The sequence below is a fragment of the Bubalus kerabau genome, chromosome 1, assembly GCF_029407905.1.
Source record: "Bubalus kerabau isolate K-KA32 ecotype Philippines breed swamp buffalo chromosome 1, PCC_UOA_SB_1v2, whole genome shotgun sequence".
Taxonomy (NCBI): Eukaryota; Metazoa; Chordata; class Mammalia; order Artiodactyla; family Bovidae; genus Bubalus; species Bubalus kerabau.
In genome coordinates, this window is record NC_073624.1 from 120932893 (window position 1) to 120954243 (window position 21351).

At 41.0% G+C, this 21351-nt stretch overlaps 1 protein-coding gene across 9 annotated transcripts; it reads right to left on the reverse strand.

Moving 5' to 3' along the window:
* Window positions 1–116: 116 nt before the first annotated feature.
* On the reverse strand, window positions 117–21136 carry TMEM19 (transmembrane protein 19). Of its 9 annotated transcripts, none has more exons than XM_055587530.1 (8): window positions 20431–21133; window positions 18163–18276; window positions 8751–8888; window positions 8101–8355; window positions 6312–6521; window positions 4395–4441; window positions 3398–3431; window positions 2560–2687 (listed from the first exon to the last, which is right to left on the reverse strand). In XM_055587530.1, the coding sequence occupies exons 1-7, from the start codon at window positions 20558–20560 to the stop codon at window positions 3399–3401; spliced, it is 927 nt and encodes a 308-aa protein (XP_055443505.1). In that variant the 5' UTR covers window positions 20561–21133; the 3' UTR covers window positions 2560–2687; window position 3398. The 9 variants fall into 9 exon arrangements, 4 of the variants coding, with proteins under 4 accessions (XP_055443484.1, XP_055443492.1, XP_055443505.1 ...); XR_008716685.1 differs by lacking the exon at window positions 3398–3431 and adding an exon at window positions 5018–5220 and having other exon boundaries at window positions 2601–2687; window positions 20431–21136; XM_055587509.1 differs by lacking the exon at window positions 3398–3431 and having other exon boundaries at window positions 117–2687; window positions 20431–21129.
* Between the last annotated feature and the right edge of the window lie 215 nt (window positions 21137–21351).

Genomic DNA, 21351 nt, shown 5'->3' on the forward strand with positions numbered 1-21351 from the left:
CAGTGATTAGAATTTGGTGCTTTCACTGCTGAGGCCCAGGTTCAATCCCTGGCCAGGGAAGTGAAATCCCACAAGAAGCACGGCACAGCCAAAAACAAAAACCTCATAGAGACGTATTTAAAATTATTTTTGTATAAGTATTTTAACAGTAGCTTTATTGGTAAATAATTAATAGATCACAAACTTTAAAATTATTTCAAAAATAAACATAATCTATAATCATAACAGATAACACATTAATATTTTGGTATATATCCTTCTAATCATTTTTTCTAAATAGTTTTTTCTTGGGTTTAAGTACCTGACTTGAAGCAGCAAAATGACAGTGCAAATTATAAGAAAATCTGACTGATTTATATATATTAAAACACATCCAAAACAAGTAATATCTAGAAAATATCTCAAATTTCTAGCAGTTGTTATCTTGAGGAAGGTGGGAGAAAGCTAGATTTGTTGAGGCGATAGTAGAGGCAAAGGATATTTTAGTTTACCTTTAGTGTTACAATTTTTTAAAAAGAAGGATAGATTCAGAGTATCAATTACACATTAAAAAAATTCAAACATTAAAAAAAGAGTTGCCACATGTGTAAAATAAGTTTTGAAGGATGTGGTTATGATAAATGAAAGGGAATTAACATGTATTGTCAGAAAAAATAAATTCAGGAGCTTTGCCCTTTTAACCCACCTCAACCCCAGCCTTTCTACAATCACTTCCTGATTCATTAGTTCCAAAGCCATTAGAACTGTGTCACACGATTGAGAAACACTGGCATCACGGCAGTCCTGTAAAGTTCAGGTAACCAAACTGGTATTTTAATTTTCTTCCAGAAATATGTTCCTGATCATCAACTTTTTTTTTCCTGCCTTAAACGGGAAAGCTGATTAGGCTCAAACAACTTAATTAACATATACTGAACACTTATTTTTTAAATGTTCAGAACCATTTGAAGTTATAGCAACAATACTCCATGGTGCAGTTGCACATTTGTGTATTCATGCTGAAAGCTCTTGCAAGTCACCTGGGATCTGCTGGCCAAGCAGTCTCTCTCACTGTGGTGGCATCAGGAACACCAGAGGGTGGGGCTCCAGGACGCCCAGGTGCCGACAGGCAGCAGCTGTCTGCGCTGCAGGCACGTGGCAACGTTTACATATGTCACCTCACATGATTTTTCTTTATACTAAGTCTATGCCTAATTGGGATGAGGTTGGCATTTCTGGACTCAGCATTATACAGGTAAAGCAGCTAGAAAAAAGAAAGAGATACTGATTCCTGGGTCAGGAAGATCCCTTGGAGAAGGAAATGGCAACCCGCTCCAGTATTCTTGCCTGGAGAATCCCATGGACAGAGGAGCCTGGCAGGTTACAGTCCATGGGGTCACAAGAGCTGGACATGACTTAGTGACTAAACCACCACCATCCACACCTGGGCCAATGTATAGATAACTTAGTGATGAGAAAAGCTACAAATGGAATGCCTTATCAGTTCACTGTTCTCTTGATGGCTCCCTTTGATGAGTCTTCAAATAATACTGCTTGAAGTCTTCAGATCTCCTTTCGGAGCTGCCCTGAGCCACATATACCTTGCTCTTTTCTACTGTGTGAGAGTATGGCAAGAAATAGAATGTATGCCTTTAGGCTGCCCAGGTAGGCAGCAGTACACGTATTACTTTAGTAAATGCCTCCATGGAGTTCTTTCCATGAAAAGCATTTTTTACATAAACTGTTTATTGTTATAGTAAAATATCTAATACATGGAAAATTTTTTTTTAACAAAAGCACATTTTTTAAAAGTCTACAATTATCATATCCAAATATGCTCTGCAAACAGAGAGTTTCTTCCTAAATTCTGTGACAAAAACTGATCTGACCTGATCTGAGGCTCTCGGCATCTTTAGTTATCACATTTATTAGTGGTATTCATATATCCACCACAGAAATATCAGTGTATTTGGTAATGGGTGCTCTTCTAGACTCTTTGCACAGTTTTAAGTAAAATATTTTATATTTACCCTATCACTTGTCTAAAATCTGAAAAATTTTGATTCCAAAACACAACTAGCCCTTGGTTTTCAAATAAAGGATTGTAAAGCATATGTCCCCAAACTGTTAACAATGCGGTGATTCCTCCAAACCACAAAATGGTTCCAATGAGTATGTCTGCCCCAAAGAATGTCATGAAGTTAAATCTCCAGGAGAAGACAGAAGAGGAATGTTAGAACAGCTGTAGGAACATACAAGCTGCATATGAAAAAATGACAGAGAAATGATCTGGGAAGTCACGTAAGACTCCGTATTACCAGAAGCTATCCATCCATAAAGACAGCACCCAGTACTGTTGCTAATAGCTGTCTGCATAAAAATGGACAGCCCCATTCTTCGGAGACTTTTAGGTATGGGGTATTCTTTTTTTATTTATTTTTATTGAACTATAATTGATATACAACATTAATTTCAGGTATACAACATAATGATTTGACATTTGTATAAAGATATTCTTAATTTGGGGCTTCCCTAGTGGCTCAGTGGTAAAGAATCAGCCTGCCAATGCAGGAGACACAGGAGAAGCGGGTTCGATCCCTGCGTTGGGAAGATCCTCTGCAGCAGGAAATGGCAACCCACTCCAGTATTCTTGCCTGGAAAAATCCCATGGACAGAGGAGGCTGGCAGGCTACAGTCCATCCACAGAGCTGTAAAGAGTCAAGCACGACTGAGTGACTGAGGACAGCGTACTCTTATTTCATAGTTCTCAAACTGTTTAAACACTGGACTCTCCTAGGGAGTTTTCTAAAAATAACCCATGCATGGATCTCACTTTCAGACATTCTGATTTACTTGGTCTAAAGAGCGGCCTGACAACAGTGTTTTTAAAAACTCCCTATTAAAATTGTGTTTAAAAACACAATTCTAAGGTGCGGCCAGAGCTTTTAAAAGTCCCAATACTCAGTCTGTGTCCCAGACCACATAAATCAGAATTTTTGGGAGAAGCTCAGACTAAGTATTTCTTTAAAAAGATGTTCAGGTGATGTCAATGTATACACAAAGCAGATAGGTTGAGACCCACTGAGTTGCTTGGCTTAAGGCTTAAGTGTGTCAACTGTTTTTTAAAAAATTCTTCCTGAACCAAGTATTTCTAGATAATTACTGAAGCAGTCACCAATAAAGAATTCTAAGCTTTCTCCACTCTGATAGTGGCTTATTCATGAATCTCTCCTCAATTTTTCTATGAATGTGCAAGCGGCAGGGGAAGAAAAATATTGAAATCACATGAGATATTTCAAAATACTTTTAGCACAACAATCCATACTATATTAAACTCCTTTAGCACTTCCATCAAACTGAAGAACGTAACTGAAAGTGGCATTCACTTTGGTTGAGGCTATAGTAGAGGACAGCGTACCTTAACAGGAAGTCACAGCATCTTCCAGTGAATTCTAGGACAGCGAATCAAACAATAATTGCACTAATTTTCCAGTGACTCTCACTGGTCAAGATGCTAATGTAAACCACATTCATAGACAAATTTCAAAGAAAGCTACAAAAAACCTTAAAGGTATTAAATTTAAGATAACTTCTGCTCAGAGACCAACTGAAATATATAGAAAGGTACACATTTTTTAGATCTCAGGTATCTCTTTTGCTTTTACTTAAAAATAATCTTTTTTGTGCGCATTCTAATGGTCACATGAAAAAGACATTTACTTTTTTTTCCATCACTAACTCTGAGGAAGGAAGAACAAATGTGGAGAAGACGCTGCAGCTCACCAGGAACCAAGCTCCACACTTTTTACAGTACGAAGTGGCAGGTAACGGGAAACGTCCAGGATACTACACTTACGCAGGCTTCCGCACACATTCGTTTAAATACTTAAAACGGATATGACATCTGGGTAACTGGCAGGGAGGCATTTCTCCATCACAACTCAACCATTTAAAAATGTTATCACTTTTAGTCCCTTTGCTGATTTAAATAAACAAAACAAAATTTATATCTACCATGCAGGAACTTTCAGTTCAATATATTGGGACATTATAACTTCACTGTTCAAGTTCTATTCAGCAGAAGAAAAATAGCTAAATCGAGTCTTGTCTTTCACCGGGAAGATATTAGCTATTAGAAACGCATCACAGAGAGGAAAACTGGCATGCCATCAAAATGGACTAGAGGAGGAACTGGCACTTCTGCTTTGTCATTACAGTTATTCTTCTTGGGACAAAACTTGGAATTGCAAGTTTAGCTAAATTCATCATAGTTTTAACTTTGGTAAATGAAATAAAGTTCACTGTCTAGGCCAAAAACCCCAAGCAGCTGTTGGGAGCAAGAGGGCTACGAGGACAGAAGTGAACAGATTCACGGCATTGTTGTCGAGGATGGGTTTCCCGGCTATGTACTTCACCTCCTTCCCTGGGCTGTTGACCACCATACCAGTGCTTTCATCCAAACCTGGAATGAAAAAGAAGCAAATGAAGTGGAAAATCCAAATGACTTGATTTAAAAAAAACAACAGCAAAAACCAAATTAGCTTTCTCCTCTAAAGAAGCTAACCTTGCGAAGATTCTTGGCCATTCAAAGAATGACTTTAGTGGATACCTACACGGTGAGTGACACGGATCCCATGGTTACAAAAGGCGTCCTTGAAGAAGTGGGTCTCAGTACGCCTCAATACTGGTCTCTCAACAATGCTGGAGTTCTTTCAGAAGGAGAAGGGAGGCCTTGAACAGCAGAGGTGGCATGAAACTGGCAGATTGGGCTTGCCTTCCCCCTGGCTCCCCTCTAAGACCACATGGAAGGCTCCTGAAAGCAGGGGTCACCTTTGCAACCTCTACAATAGACACTAAGACCCAGCAAGGTGCTCATACAAAGGAGGCACACAGAGATGAATCCAATCTGCCCCCCAGCCCACATTTTTTCCCAACCCACTCAATATCATCAGAAATTTCCAAGTAAGAACTCAGTTTAGAATAAAACCTAGGCGCTTTAAAATAAAAAGTGCAATGCGTTGTGTGTATGGTTACTGACCCTTTAGTATAAATTAAAATCCAACTGCTTCCTCCCAGCATCTAGATAAGACTAATGAAGCTGAGAGAGCAGACGTTTTGTTGGTGGAACCAGATTATACGGGGGTGTGAAGAGAGACTCGGAGCACTGTGTTTGGGGAACTGTCTGGAGACTTCCAGCCTCTTCACTGTATGAATCAAGGAGAAGACGTGGTTGGTCAGAGGCTGGAGCAAAGACACACCAAAGAGAACAAGTCAGTACACTGACATGACAGGAGAGCCTTAGGTGCAAAGCACAGAAAATGTTGGAGAAACGCTTATGTATCTTGATGCAGGACTAGCAGACATGACGTCACAGTAGAAAAGTACATCATCCGTGTAGCGTCAGGTTAGCAGAAGAATTATTTCTCAAATGGATTTGGAAAACAAATGGAAAGAGGGGCATAAGACCGATCTGACTCCCAAAGTCTGCTTCCCTGGGATTAAAATCCCATAAGTAAATGCATCTGTCGCCTGCATGGTCATTCCCTGTATAACTTCTACTCATTGCTCTGCAGGAATAATTCTCTGTCAGTCAGTTTACTACAACAGAATAAGAAATTCAAAACTGTATTACAGACTGTGCCCTATTATTCTGGCTCCCTGAACAACCTGTGTCTTTGGGATTGTTTTTATTATCTTATCTCTCTTTTTTTCTTTTCCGTATTTCTTCTCCATTTCTCTCTCTCTCTTTTTTTTTTTTAACACATTTATTTTGTTTTTGGCTGCACTGTGTCTCACTGTTTCGCATGGGCTCTCTCTAGCTGTGGAGAGTGGGAGCGTCCCTTCGTTCCGGCGTGCGGGCTTCTCAGCGTGCCGGCTCCTGGTGCAGAGCTCGGGCCCGAGCACAGCGGGTTTCGTGCTGGCACACAGGCCCGGCTGCTCCACGGCATGTGGGATCTTCAGACTCCTATCCACTGCACCACCAAGGAAGCCCCTGTCTCTTTTCTTTTGGTTTTAAGGACACATTTATTCAGTGTCATGATCAGACTACTACCTTTAGCAATCAACCAGCAGCATAGGTGAAAAAAACAACCCTACATTAAATATCTCTGTTGTAATGCTTTCCACTTTCCACAGAAAAGAAACTAAAATAACTTGTTTACAATTAGTCAAAAATACAGTCCTAGAATTTTTTGTCCATAAACATGACATATCTATGATACGTCTAAAACATATCTTCTCTGAAGCGGCTAGGCACTGCTACCACTGTGTGTGGCTGAGTCCTCATCTCTTTAATACACCAATGAGTTGCAATAATAAGGTTATGTTCTTACCACTAAATTGCATGGTAGCTCCTAAATATGAATCCACAATTGATCCTAGTAATCCAGCCAGACCCCCAAATGCAATAATTGGCCACTGGGGAGCAGAAATGTCTAAATCGTTAACAAAAACCAACTGTGTGAGGAAGTAAGTGATGCCCACAAAGGTTCCACCAAGAAGACTGGAGGCAAGGCCCACCATCGTCACTCCTCCATTGGTCCCTGAAGAAGAACATGACAAAATCAGCTGGTGAACAATCAGCCAACACATGAAGTCAAAAGAAGCAAAACATCTGGTACCTGTCTAATCAAAAACAACTCAAAGAAAGGGTTCACTCTGATGCAATCCAAAGACCCTCCTACTTAGAAAGGAGGCTTTTCTCCTCAATAATTCCTGACATTTTCAGCAGTGAGTTTAGGAGAGCCAGGCTGCTTGGTTTCACTTTCAGTTCTGTCATTTCCAAGCTTGGTGACTGTGATGAAGTTATGTAACTTCTCTATGCCTTAGTTTACTTGTTTGTGAGATATAAACAATAAAAGGACCAATTCACATGATTATTAAGACTGCTGCTGCTGCTGCTGAGTCACTTCAGTCGTGTCCGACTCTGCGCGACCCCATAGATGGCAGCCCGCCAGGCTCCCCCATCCCTGGGATTCTCCAGGCAAGAACACTGGAGTAGATTGCCATTTCCGTCTCCATTGCATGAAAGTGAAAAGTGAAAGTGAAGTTGCTCAGTCGTGTCCGACTCAGCAACCCCATGGACTGCAGCCCACCAGGCTCCTCCGTCCATGGGATTTTCCAGGCAAGAGCACTGGAGTGGGTCGCCATTGCCTTCTCCGATTATTAAGACTAAACAGTAATAATGGAGAGCAGTCAGAACACTGCTTTGCACATAGCAGGTACTCAAATATATTAATTGTTATGTTGCAGCTGCTGATGATAATGAAGAGGCCAAAAGGAAGGAAAAAGGAGAAGAGAGGAGGAAATGGTGATAAAGCACTAGTAGTGGTAGTACTATTAACAGCAGTAGCAATAGTTGATAACAATAATGGGGAAATGAGATACACATCGAAGCACTAACCACATAACAGGCTCCCAAGAGATACTCTACCATTTCTTTCCTTTTCCCTTCCTACTGATAAGCCTGCAGGTCAATCTCTATGTTTGCATACAATTTATCTAGGAGTTACTGCTGCTGCTGCTAAGTCACTTCAGTCGTGTCCGACTCTGTGAGACCCCATAGACGGCAGCCACCAGGCTCCCCCATCCCTAGGATTCTCCAGGCAAGAACACTGGAGTGGGTTGCCATTTCCTTCTCCAATCTAGGAGTTACTAATAATTCCTCAGATATTACTTATTATCACCAGTTTAATAGCCTATAGTCATTTTCCAATTAAGGGGGAAAATTGAAATTCTTTAAAAAAAAATTATTTATTTATTTGGCTGCGCTGGGTTTCAGTTTTGGCATGTGGGTCCTCACTCTTGTGGCATGCAGGATCTAATTCCCTGACCAGAAATGGAACTCAGACCTCCTGCACTGGGAGCATGGAGCTTTAGCCACTGGACCACTAGGGGAGACCCCAAACTGAAATTCTTAAGAGGCTTTTAAATAAGAAACACAATAAATCAAGAGGCTTTTTTTTTTGGCCACACTGTGTGTCATGAGGGATCTTAGATCCTGATCACAGATGGAACCCGGATCCCCTGCAGTGGAACCTCAGAGTCTTAACTACTGGATTGCCATGGAAGTCCCTGTTCACTTTTTTTTTTTTTTTTAAAGAAACTTAAATAAAGACTCACCAACTGGAACTTTCTCCCAGGTTGTTATTAGCCTTGGCGTGCTTTTACTCAGAACAGGGCCAACTTCTGAAGCCCATGTGTCTCCAGCAGAGGAGGCCAGTGCAGCCAAGAGAGACAAACACATCCAGGAAGCAGTGTGCTGTTTGGAAAAATCTATTGGGATTTCCCCAGGGCCACTTTCTATCATGTACAGCAGGGCCAGCTCCGTGGGCACTGCGCCATTACAGAACACCTGAATCCAGTTTCTCTGTCCACCTAGGATCCAACAAGAAAATGAAGAGCACAAGGGTGTTTCCTCCTCAGGAGGAAAATCATGCAGGTACCTGTAACTGCTCCTAATTTACATTGTAGAATTTAAGAAAAGAAAAATGACTGTAATTTTTAAAATGACTAAAAGTGGGAATGATAACGCTGCCCACATTCTATATTATTTCAGAATAATTAATGATAGACTTCAGTACTTCTAAAATTCTGCTGTTCTTGCTATCATGGTAAAGTAATAATAAACTATATCAGGCCACTACTTTAAGTAATTCTCATATAAAATTTATGTTTCATGAGTCTAAACAGGTTCTGATTAAAAGCTTATGATATGTTAAGATGAAATAAAAGTTACTAATTTAAGTGACATTAAATATAATTCATTTTACCTTCCTTGTATTCTGAATCTAGACGCTTCTTTGCTTCTCCCTTCCATTTAGTAAGTTTTGAGGAAGAAAGAAAAAATGTCACCAAAGAGGTGAAAAAGCTGAAATTTGCAATGGTTAGGATAAATCCAACCACGAGCCCTGAAAGAAACACATATATACAAAATTACACTTAGTCCATACACTAACACTGTGAAAAAAAAAGAATGAATTTTTTCAGTTATTTTCATATTAAAACTGGAAATGTTCATTTCTAATATATTTACATTTTTACCAACTAAGACATTACCAAACAGTATGCAATGGGAACCCACTCCAGTACTCTTACCTGGAAAATCCCATGGATGGAGGAGCCTGGTAGGCTACAGTCCACGGGGTCGCTAAGAGTCGGACACGACTGACTTCACTTTCACTTTTCACTTTCATGCATTGGAGAAGGAAATGGCAACCTACTCCAGTGTTCTTGCGTGGAGAATCCCAGGGATGGGGGAGCCTGGTGGGCTGCCATCTACGTGGTCGCACAGAGTCAGACCCGATTGAAGCGACTTAGCAGCAGCACAGTCTTTCAAGTTTCTATTTTTTACACTTCCCCTCCATACCTGGGATTTTTTTCCCACTTTACAAAAAATTCAGTAAATAGACCATCCAAGAGTGAATCTGGGAGAAAGAGGCACATAGAAAACAAATTCCAACATGACAGAAGTCTCTACTTATTAATAATTATTTTAAATGTAAATGGGTTAAGTGATCCAATCAAAAAAACAGAGACTGCAAAATGGATAAAAATACTGGTCCAACTATATACTGACTACAAGAGACTTGCTTTAAATCTAAAAACACAATGGGTTGAAAGAACTGAAAAAGATAATCCATGCAAATAAGTGACCAAAAGAGAGCAGGGGTGGGTATACCAATATCAGACAAAACACACAAAATAGACAAGCTTAGAACTGTATTCATATGACATGATCATCTCTCTCTATATATATTTTTAAGCATTTCTTTTCTTTCTGGCATAACAGAATGCTTGAGGCTCATCTTAAACCTACTTTGCCCCAGCCCTGAAACCAGCCATTTCTCTGAGGAGCTCTGGTTCATTCCACTGGGGAATGGATGCTGCTAAGTCACTTCAGTTGTGTCCGACTCTGTGCAACCCCATAGACGGCAGTCCACCAGGCTCCCTCGTCCCTGGGATTCTCCAGGCAAGAACACTGGAGTAGGTTGCCATTTCCTTCTCCAATGCATGAAAGTGAAAAGTGAAAGTGAAGTTGCTCAGTCGTGTCCAACTCTTAGCGACCCCCTGGACTGCAGCCTACCAGGCTCCTCCGTCCATGGGATTTTCCAGGCAAGAGTACTGGAGTGGGGTGCCATTGCCTTCTCCAGGGAATGGATATTAGAGGTCAAAATCTAGGCTCATGGTCTTTCCATGTCTACTGAGATATATTTGCTTTTTGTGGACAAAGCAAGTGAATACACACATAGAAATATACACTCATGCATATATATTCATGCACATAGATGAGTACTTCCAGCCTGGCATTTTCCGAGAATGTGACGAGCACATTCAGGCACAGCTATCTTCTATGGCCCTATCCAGGCTACCTGCTAGTATAATATTACTAACTACAACCTCTTCCACCCCTAACTGCATGGTGGACAATCTCTGCTCTCTGTAACTCTTAAGTTAAATATATTCAGTTTTGCTATATGAAATTTTTATTAAATAAAACAACAAAACACTGCTAAGTAACAGAATAGATATTAAACAATTAAGTATGCTACTATGTATTTAATAATTTAAGTATTAAAGAACAGAACAAGGGCCCAGATTCCTATTTCTGAAGTAATTCCTTCCATCAGTTAGCTCAAGCTAGACTGATTCATCAGTCACTGAATTACTTGATTACTGGCATTTTAATTGAGAGTGCATTTTAATTGAGAGTGCAAGAAACAGGATAATGCTGTATAAAGTACTAATAAAGTAATAAAGTGCTTCACCTCTGGAGCTGAACATTCTGAAGTTAAAACCTCAACTGCTGCACTTACTATTGAATAACTAGATGTTACCTAACTTTAAGCTTCAGTTTCTCATTAGTGTATTAATAATAATAATAATTCCTACCTCACTGGCTTACTGTGAAAAGTTAAATGAGATAATTTTAATAATATGCTTACTATATAAGCCAGCACGTAGGAGGTCCTTAATAAATGTTAATGAGGATCATTGGCAATAACATTAAATAGCAGTTACAGTGGCAAAACCTCAATAATCACATTATTGTTGCAATTACGATTATTATTGTAATAATAATAATGATGTTATTATGTTATCCAACTTTTAAGTCTTTTCAATTGTTTCTTTAATATATTACACAAGCAGCACACATATGGGCCTCCCTGGTGTCTCAGTGATTAAGAATCCACCTGCCAATGCAGGTAACATGGCTTTGATTCCTGAGTCAGGAAGATCCCCTGGAGAAAAGTGAAAGTTGCTCAGCCATGTCCAACCCAGGCTACCCACGCCATGGCATTCTCCAGGCTAGAATACTGGAGTGGGTAGCGTTTCCCTTCTCCAGGGGATCTCCCCAACCCAGGGATCGAACCCAGGTATCCCACATTGCAAGTGGATTTTTTACCAACTGAGCTATCAAGGAAGGCCTGCCCTCCCAGGAGAAGGAAATGATAACCCACTCCAGTATTCTTGCCTGGAAAATCCCACTGACAGAGGAGCCTGGTGGGCTATAGTCCACGGGGTCACAAACAGTTGGGCACAGCTGAGCAAATGTGCACACATGCTCGCAGTACACAAGCGCCGGAGAGGAAAGCCAAAACATACGGAGGTATATGAAGCAACAGTCAGTGTCTTTCTCCCTCACCACCACCATGCCCCGCCCTTCTCCAGGGGGCTGCCCTGTACTTCAGCCACCTCAAAATACCACTTGAAGCAATCAGTGTTTGAGTTGAGGATAGGTTCAGAATGAGGAATAAATTGAAGGCAACGTGCTTCAAAGGAATGATTTCTTTGATGTAGTCTAAAAATCTTAGAATTTTTTGTATCTCCCAGTTATGTCTGAACTTTTAGATTAGTAACTGCTGTTTCCAGCGCATGTCTATTCCACCTCCTCAACCCACCTCTAACATCTCTAATGGTTCCTCAGTGCTAAGGACTTAATACGTGTAACAAACAATGGGAGGCTTTCAAAGAATGTGAAGACTCAAGGATTATGGCTATCTTCTGAATTTAAAACATGTTAATTCTGTAACTGGCGGATGTGATCTGGGGAAGTGAAACAACGCTGTCTATATATAGCTCTGATAGAGGGAATCAGTCAGTTCAGTCGCTCAGTTGTGTCCAACTCTTTGCCACCCCATGGACTGCAGCACGCCAGGCCTCCCTGTCCATCACCAACTCCCAGAGTTTACTCAAACCCATGTCCATTGAGTCTGTGATGCCATCCAGCCATCTCATCCTCTGTTGTCCCTTCTCCTCCCACCTTGAATCTTTCCCAGCATCAGGGTCTTTTCAAATGAGTCAGCTCTTCACATCAAGTGGCCAAAGTATTGGAGTTTCAGCTTCAGCATTAGTCCTGCCAATGAATATTCAGGACTGATTTCTTTTAGGATGGACTGGTTGGATCTCCTTGCAGTCCAAGGGACTCTGAAGAGTTTTCTCCAACACCACAGTTCAAAAGCATCAATTCTTTGGCGCTCAGCTTTCTTTATAGTCTAACTCTCACATCCATACATGACTACTGGAAAAACCATACCTTTGACTAGACGAACCTTTGCTGGCAAAGTAATGTCTCTGCTTTTTAATAAACTGTCTCGGTTGGGCATATCTTTTCTTCCAAGGAGCAAGCGTCTTTTAATTTCATGGCTGCAGTCACCATCTGCAGTGCTTTTGGAGCCCCCAAAAATAAAGTCTGTCACTGTTTCCACTGTTTGTTTCCCTATCTATTTGCCATGAACTGATGGGACCAGATGCCATGATTTTAGTTTTCTGAATGTTGAGCTTTAAGCCAACTTTTTCACTTTCCTCTTTCACTTTTATCAAGAGGCTCTTTAGCTCTTCTTTGCTTTCTGCCATAGGGGTAGTGTCATCTGCATATATGAGGTTACTGATATTTCTCCCGGCAATCTTGATCCCAGCTTGTGTTTCATCTAGCTTGGCATTTCAAATGATGTACTCTGCATATAAGTTAAATAAGCAGGCTGACAATATACAGCCTTGATGTACTCCTTTCCTAATTCGGAAGCAGTCTGCTATTCCATGTCCAGTTCTAACTGATGCTTCTTGACCTGCATACAGATTTCTCAGAAGGCAGGTCAGGTGGTCTGGTATTCCCATCTCTTGAAGAATTTTCCACAGTTGTTGTGATGCACACAGTCAAAGGCTTTGGCATAGTTAATAAAGCAAAAATAGATGTTTTTCTGGAACTCTCTTGCTTTTTGATGATCCAACGGATGTTGGCAATTTGATTTCTGGTTCCTCTGCCCTTTCTAAATCCAGCTTGAACATCTGGAAGTTCTCGGTTCACAAACTGCTGAAGCCTGGCTTGGAGAATTTTGAGCATTACTTTGCTAGCGTGTGAGATGAATGCAACTGTGTGGTTGTTTGAGCATTCTTTGGCATTGCCTTTCTTTGGGATTGGAATGAAAACTGACTTTTCCATTCCTGTGGCCACTGCTGAGTTTTCCAAATTTGCTGGCATATTGAGTGCAGCACTTCCACAGCATCACCTTTTAGGATTTGAAATAGCTCAACTGGAATGCCATCCTCTCCACTAGCATCCTCTCCATTTGTTCATAATGATGCTTCCTAAGGCCCACTTGACATTCCAGGATGTCTGGCTCTAGGTGAGTGATCACACCATCGTGATTATCTGGGTTGTGAAGATCTTTTTTGTACAGTTCTTCTGTGTATTCTTGCCATCTCTTCTTAGTATCTTCTGCTTCTGTTAGGTCCATGCCATTTCTGTCCTTCACTGTGACCATCTTTGCATGAAAAGTTACCTTGGTATCTGCAATTTTCTTGAAGAGATCTCTAGGCTGCTAGTTACCTAGAATTGCAACCAAAGGGGCCTGGGAATAATCTCTGGGAGGCAGAAAAGGGAAAGGTATGATTGTAATTTTTTAATCTAATAAACTCAAATCTAATCAATTATATCATATATACTATTGCCTAGAAAAAGACTGTGAGAATCAAAAGAAGGCTGGTTAGCCCAAAATATAGAATATGAAGGCCAAGAGAACCAGAGTTTGGCAGACTTGAATACTATATCAAGGTCAGGACTCTCTGAACTATGCATTTGCATTACTGACTGTTTCTCAGTAAGGTGTGTCTATGCCGTTGTGTCCGCCTCTTTCCGACCCACGGACCACAGCCTGCCAGGCTCCTCTGTCTGTGGGATTTTTCCTGACAAGAATACTGGAGTGGGTTGCCATTTCCTCCTCCAGGGGATCTTCCTCATCCAGGGATTGAACCCATGTCTCCCAATTCTCCTGCACTGGTAGGCAGATTCTTATACCACTGAGCCACCTGAAAAGCAACCTTCTAAATACAAGCTGACTTCTCAACTGGCCTGACCTGAATAGTGATGTTTGCACCCAGTTGGCCCAGGAGTTCTATATTTAATCAGATTAATAAAGTATCACTCTGGCTCATTGATTAGTCCCTTGTGGCAGTAGGCAACATAAACCAGTTTTCCTTGGCTCTGATCAATTCTGGGTACCTGACTGAATGAGATTTCTATTTGAAAAGACTGAAAACCGTACCTGAACTATGATAACCAAAGAGGTAAGGCCACTCTTGTGAGACCACATGAAGCACAACCACTGGCCTTTTCTGACAATACCCCACTGGCTGTGTACTCCTATCACCCTTACAGCATCTTCTTCCTGGGCCTAAATGCCTCAAACACCTCCTACTTCTCATCTGCTTCCCCTGACTAGAAATGCAAGCTCTTTGACAGTGGAATTTTTACCTATTTTCTTCACTTCTTAGTCTTCAGTGCCCAAAACAGTGTCTGGCAAACTAAATATTTATTGCAGGAATGAATTAAAAAAAGCAAAAATCACTAAACCCGAGAGTCTTGACAAGTGAAATTAAATTTAAACTTGTCAAGAGATTGATGACAAATTATTTACACAGACATGTTCAAAGGAACACACTGAATAACTAGACTGGAGCAGATCACTGGCACAGTGCTTTAAAGCCCTATGTGATCCTCTCCTTATTCTAGAAGTATTCTTTCTCTTGAGGGGACGAGAGCACTCCAAATACCCAGATCCTGAGGATGTTCTGAAACCCTTCTCAGTTCAAAGCACACTAAAGACATGCTATGGCAAAACTGAGTAAAATCCCTATGACTATAATAGTAATTGTGGAAGGAAAACAATACTAACACTTACAGATACATATTTTAAGTGCCAGGTCCTATGCTAATCATCTTATACGTGTGACTCCTCACGATGAGTCAGTGCTATAGACGTTATTATTCCTTCTCATTTTACAGCTGGGTAGTCATGAAGACGAAGTTTAAGTGACTTGCAGTCACACGTTAGGACAGATTTCCCAAGTACGATGATATACTTTAAATCAACAGTACAGTTTTTTTATCCTTAAAGGGAAAAGAAGCTCCAAACAAAAAAGATACCAACTTTCTACAGAATGAGTAATTAGGTAGAAAGTGGAGGTTTTAAAATCCATCCACACGTATTCCCCAAGCACTGCTAGAACAGTGCACAGCACCACTCAAACAGCACGGGGCACAGAAGCGCACATGCGGTCTGTCTGGGGGCAGTTTACCGTGTAAGACTTCACTGACTAGAGAGATATGGTGTCCCACACATTTCGTTGTTTGAGCCTCACCAAGAAGCCCATAAGGACCTATTTCATGAAGAAAGTGAGGCTCGGAGGAGATAGGTGCCGTGGCCAAGTTCACAGAGAGAGAGGTGGCAATGCCAGGATTCAAATGTTTATCTTCTATTTCTAAATCAAGCCAAGTAGGAGAGGAATAGAGGCCAAATGGCTAGAAGGCAGAAAAGGAAATGGTAGCAGGAAAGAAAAGAAAGTGGAGATCAGAAAAGTAAGAGGAGAAAACAGGATAATAAACAGCATGGAAGTCAAAGGAAGACAGCACTTCAAGAACTTGATGCTTCTTCCCACAGGTCAAGAACGATAAAAACCAAGGCAAGGCTGCCCAAGAAAAAACATTTTTAGCAAAGCCTAACTCTATATTATTATATTTAATCAGAGATTGTTCAAATTGTTTGGTATAGATGAGTTAGTACTGTCAAAGTGCTAACAATAAATTTCTCAATTTCTCAACAGAACTTGAAGAGTGTATCTCAGTTTTGAAAAACGAGAATGAGCATGATTCCCCGAGGACCTGTGCCTAATAATGGTAATCACCCTATACATGCCGGCTATGTGTCTAGGCACTGAGCTAAAAACTTCACAGAAGTTATTTCATTCTTGCTGCAACTCTAAGAATGAAATGAGGGGTAGATCAGAATTTTGTGGGTCTTGAAGCTTATAAATCGGGAGCCTGCTTTTTTTTTTTTTTTTTTAAATCTTTTACCTCTGAAAAATTTACAAAACAAGAGGACCATGAGAGCACATTGCTAGGGCCCTTCCTAGGACTTTGAAAGGTACTACTGGAAATGAGGTGCCATGGAGTTTAAGCTGTTGCTTTCATGGTGTTGTCCTTCTCTAGATTGGATATTTTTAATGCACAGGAAGCACTTATTCATCTTCTGAGTCCTTAAAAAGTTGAAGTATAGTTGATTTACAAAGGCATGTTAATTTCTAGGTTAGATGTTAAAAACCCTCTTCTCTCAAGAGAAAACTGAGGTACAGGGAGGTTAAGTGACTTTCTCAAAGTCCCACGACTTTCCTAGCCATTATTCAGACTCATCTTGCTTGATTCTAGTGTTTGTTCTTTTACCTATCAGACTATCTTACCTCTGTGAAGGCCCACTCTAGTTCATAAAAGTTTATAAAATCTCTGCTGTATGTGAACACAGAAGAGAGCACGTTTACAATACATTAGGGCTAATGATGAGCAGCCACTTGAAGGCTGGGTAGGCAGCTTTGAGACCTGCCAGTTCTAAATATCAGCATCGTGTAGTGATCCCAGCCTATAGGACGTATTTGAGGGGAATCCTCATGTCTTGGGGCTTATACCATTGGCAGAATATGAAAATCCCAAAGTCATATCAGATCCCATCACTCCTCTGGTTTGAGACAGGGGGATTCTAGCTTGGGATAAAATCTTTTTTGTGCCCCACAGCCCTGTATTATCTGGCCATTGCATCTTTCTTTAATGTTTATCTCTCGTGACTTTTCCAGTCGAATGAGTCTTATTCTCACGCCCAAACGAACCAGGCTTGAACATGTCAGGGCCTTTCTGCTTGTTTTGTCAAGCCTGGAACATGCTTCTTGCAGTTCTTCTCATATCTGACTTTTTTAGGTCCCAGTTCAAAACTATCTCTTTAACACAAAAGTTAATCCTGAGCCTATTCACAGAAAAATGTCCCACATTCCCCAATATTCACACTTTATTATCTTTAATTTTTCTCATAAACTTTATCATTATATGTAAAGGTTTATGTATTTTATTATCTATCTGTACTAAAGAATAGAAGTTCCATACAATCTGAAACTTGCCCTCGTTCACAGCTATTCCCCAGTTTCTAGCAGAGTGGCACACAGTAAATGCTTAATAAGTATCTGCCAGAAGAATAAATCAATGGCCTGTCCTCATTGCAATTCTAAAGACTTGAGAATACTCAGCTGGGACTACTCTGCTTGAGGCTACTAATAGTAATTTCCAAGTGCGATTCTTCCCAAAATGGGCTTCCCAGGTGGCTCAGTGGAAAATAATCTGCCTGCAGTGCAGGAGATGCAAAAGACGTGGGTTCAGTCCCTGGATAGGGAAGATCCCCTGGAGCAGGAAATGGCAACAGGCTCTAGTACGCTTGCCTGGAGAATCCCATGGACAGAGGAGCCTGGCAGGCTACAGTCCCTGGGGTCCCTGGGCTGTACTGCTGGACATGACTGAGCACATTCTTCCCAATGGCTCCTCCATTTACCTTGAGGTAAAATGCTCCAATGTGTCTGCCTGCAGAAAATGTAATACAACTCAGGAGCTGAGTAATCAAGGTCCTCAAAAGTCTAGCCCACTAATTTACTTGTTATCAACTACAAAGTTCAATTTGTTAGGAAGGATATGTTAGTATCCGAAATTCTGGCAGAATAGGAATGGCGAACAATGCATAACTTTATCATTGTCTACACTAAGTAACATTGTGATTTATAGTCTCATATGTTCAGAATTTAGAAACCACATGTTTAAATTACATAAGCAAGCAAGCAATTATTATACGCCAAATGTTCAAAAGAAAAACATACCTCCTAAAGCCCCACTGTGATCTAGACTTTTCTTCTTAAAGCCATTAGAGACGATCAAAACAGGAACAACAACAGAAAACAGCCAACGCCAGGGAGAAACAGGCTGAAAGTCACCTGGAAAATTATAGAAGTAGAGCATAAATTGTGTCAGGCCTACACAGGTTAGTCTTGGGTGCAAGCTTTGATAACTGTATTCTGGATTAAAATACTGTTGTAAGCAGAGAAACTGAGATGAAGCCACCAAAGTGAAATATTTACGTTAAAACTTGTCTAAGAGAGACAATCCTACTGGTGAGTGACAAAATAAGTCCTGTCTAAGTTTTAAGAACCATTTACAACTATTTATAATAATGGGTATTTGATACATATTTGAAGATGTGAAATGCATTTCTGGTTCTTTCTTTGGAAATCAGGCACGTATTCAACCTCAAGAACTGCACAGAACAAACAGGATCCAATTTTTTTTTTAACATGATCCAATTATTCCTCTCTCTGCCTTTCACAGAGATTTCTTAAAAAGGTAACATTCCCACAGGCTACATACACACCTCAGGATTCAAAGGTTAGCAACTGATTTTTCCAAAGGTGGCATCCTTTGTTTTGTTTCGGCTAGCATAATTTTTTTTCAGATAATTGAGTCAATAAAGATTAGGAAATTTAGTATAAAAAATCCAGACTCTTGTTTCCTGTTTTAAAACCTGGATGTTCAGGCTCACAAGGCAGAACTGACTACAGAGGAAGAGAAACCACCTCTTTTAGACCATTCATGGCGTTACCATTTAAAGTCCCCCCTTTAATATAAAGTGATTATAAATGTGAACTATTGCTTGTGCCCACATTTCTACCAAAAATTGGAAAATGTTATAGTAACTATAAATGGAGCATAACTTTTAAAAATTATGACTCATTTTATTGTACACCTGTAACATATAATATTGTACATCAACTAAAACAATAAAATTTTTAAAAAATGAAAAAAAAAAGGAAAATGGAAGACAAAGAGGGTGAAACATTAAAAAAAAAATTGGGAAAATCCTATTTCTAGAAGTGCAAACTGTTCTCATGTGCTTAACATGCAAAGAAAAGCCTTGGACAGCTTCACTTACCTGCATTAGGGGCCTGGTTCCAAGGGGTCACTTACATTTACAAATCCTGGCTTATTCTATTTAGTTTAAGTCATAGTTAACACTGCCCCAAGAAAGGGCAGTGTTACTTACTTACCTTCCTCCCCAAGCCCTCATTCCCTACTGAATGAACAGCCAGAAATCTGTATCTTGGAAAACACTCACTAGATTATTCACACATTTCTTTGCAAAACGACTAAGGTCTAAAATGGCAATCACTTATAACCATTTATTGGAGAGGGCAATGGCACCCCACTCCAGTACTCTTGCCTGGAAAATCCCATGGACGGAGGAGCCTGGTGGGCCGCAGTCCATGGGGTCGCTAAGAGTCGGACACGACCGAGCGACTTCACTTTCACTTTTCACTTTTATGCATTGGAGAAGGAAATGGCAACCCACTCCAGTGTTCTTGCCTGGAGAATCCCAGGGACGGGGGAGCCTGGTGGGCTGCCGTCTATGGGGTCGCACAGAGTCGGACACGACTGAAGCGACTTAGCAGCAGCAGACTTAGCAGCATAAGCATTTATAAGTTTACTTTCTCTATTTTTCACTTTTCCTTTCAACTGAACAGTATTCTGTTTTTATAAAGGGGTATCAAGGAATCTGTACAAAAGCATACTTGTGCTCTACAGCAGCTTCAAAACCTTCAAGTTCTGAGTTCAGAGTACCTCATATTTATGCAACATGGCTTCAGGCTTTAAAACAATTTTGCTCCTCGGCAGTGACCAAACAGCAGGCAAATCTTCCAAATCTCCAAATGTGAACACTGTGTCGTTTATTTTCATTTTTTTTTTAACAGGACACATGAAACTGATGAACTTTATGAATATTCTTATTAAAAGTATCACTGCAATTGCTTTGCAAAGTTATGTTTCACTTCACTTGCTTTTCATCAAGATAGATGTAACAATTACATAAAATATAAAACATATTTTGGAACAGGTATAACTAGTATGACAAGCAATATTAAAGCTTTAAAACGTTCAAGGCACTGTATATTTCCATGTTAGTAAATCCAAGTCAGGCCACAGAAGTTAAATAAACACAACAGTTTATAACCCTTCAGAGGACACGAGTTTTGACCTTCAAAATGGGACATTCTAACTTTCACCGATTAAAGGCAAATTAGAACATTCATACTCACCATAATAGGTGCTTGCAGTCATAGACATAATCCAGAAAGCTGAAGAAATGCAAATGATCAGGCTCAATATAACTATATTAGTTATCATCTTTATGTATTTTTTGTACGTATTGTCGTCAAGATCTCGCATGAAAAATAGAGATATAAACACCTGGGGAAGAAACTATCTCGCGTTTCGGAGAGAAATAAAGTCAGTTAAGTGGCCAGCAAAATATTCGTATAGAGGCGAACATAAATGCTAACATTTGTCACCAGTCGAGAAAACAGTATAAACCGACACTGTTTCTAGATACTGGGCTGAGCACTGCCGCGGGAGCTTAGGCGAGGAAATCAAGCCGCACCCGTGATGGGCGCCTGCTCGCAGAGCTCGGATACTTCACACCTGAACTTCACCGCCGCGAACGGGAAAGGGAAGCGGGGGCAGCCAAGCAGAGGCCTGGGGCGGCGAGCTCCGCCTTCCCCGCCCACCCGTGAGAGGGAGGCCGGACGCCCGCGGCGCGAAGGGGCGGGACGCGGGACTAGGATGCGGAGTGTCCCGGCGGCGAGTGCCGCCAAACCGCGCGTGGTCGCTCCGCGCGGCAGCCCGCGCGGCTCTAGAGGCCTGGTCCAGTCGGCCGGGCGCAAAGCTCCCGGATCTCCGCCCGCGCCTGCCCTCTCTTCTGCGTCCCAGACGCGCCTCCTGCGCGCATGCTCCGCGGCCACCGCGGGCGTGGCTTCGCTCACAAGAGCGTTTAAAGGGCGGCTCCAAGGGCAGGTAGGCCTGGAGGATCCCGCAAGCGAGTGCCGACGTTAGTGTCCTGTGCGTTTGTAGTGCTTTTTAGAATCTAGGCAGTTGGAACACCATATAAAGGTCTTGCGTTTGAGGTCATCCCCAAGCGCGGAAAAGTGAAACTGCCACCATGAGAGTAAGAGAAATGAAGG

What these genes read in the sequence shown, in the direction of transcription:
- TMEM19 (XM_055587509.1), bottom strand. Translation starts at nt 20,560, where the DNA reads ATGCGAGATCTTGACGACAATACGTACAAAAAATACATAAAGATGATA. An exon ending in GACTGCAAGCACCTATTATG is followed by an intron (nt 18,277 to 20,430) that starts GTGAGTATGAAT and finishes ATAATTTTCCAG; the next exon opens with GTGACTTTCAGCCTGTTTCT. An exon ending in AGCTACCATGCAATTTAGTG is followed by an intron (nt 4,442 to 6,311) that starts GTAAGAACATAA and finishes TTTTCATTCCAG; the next exon opens with GTTTGGATGAAAGCACTGGT.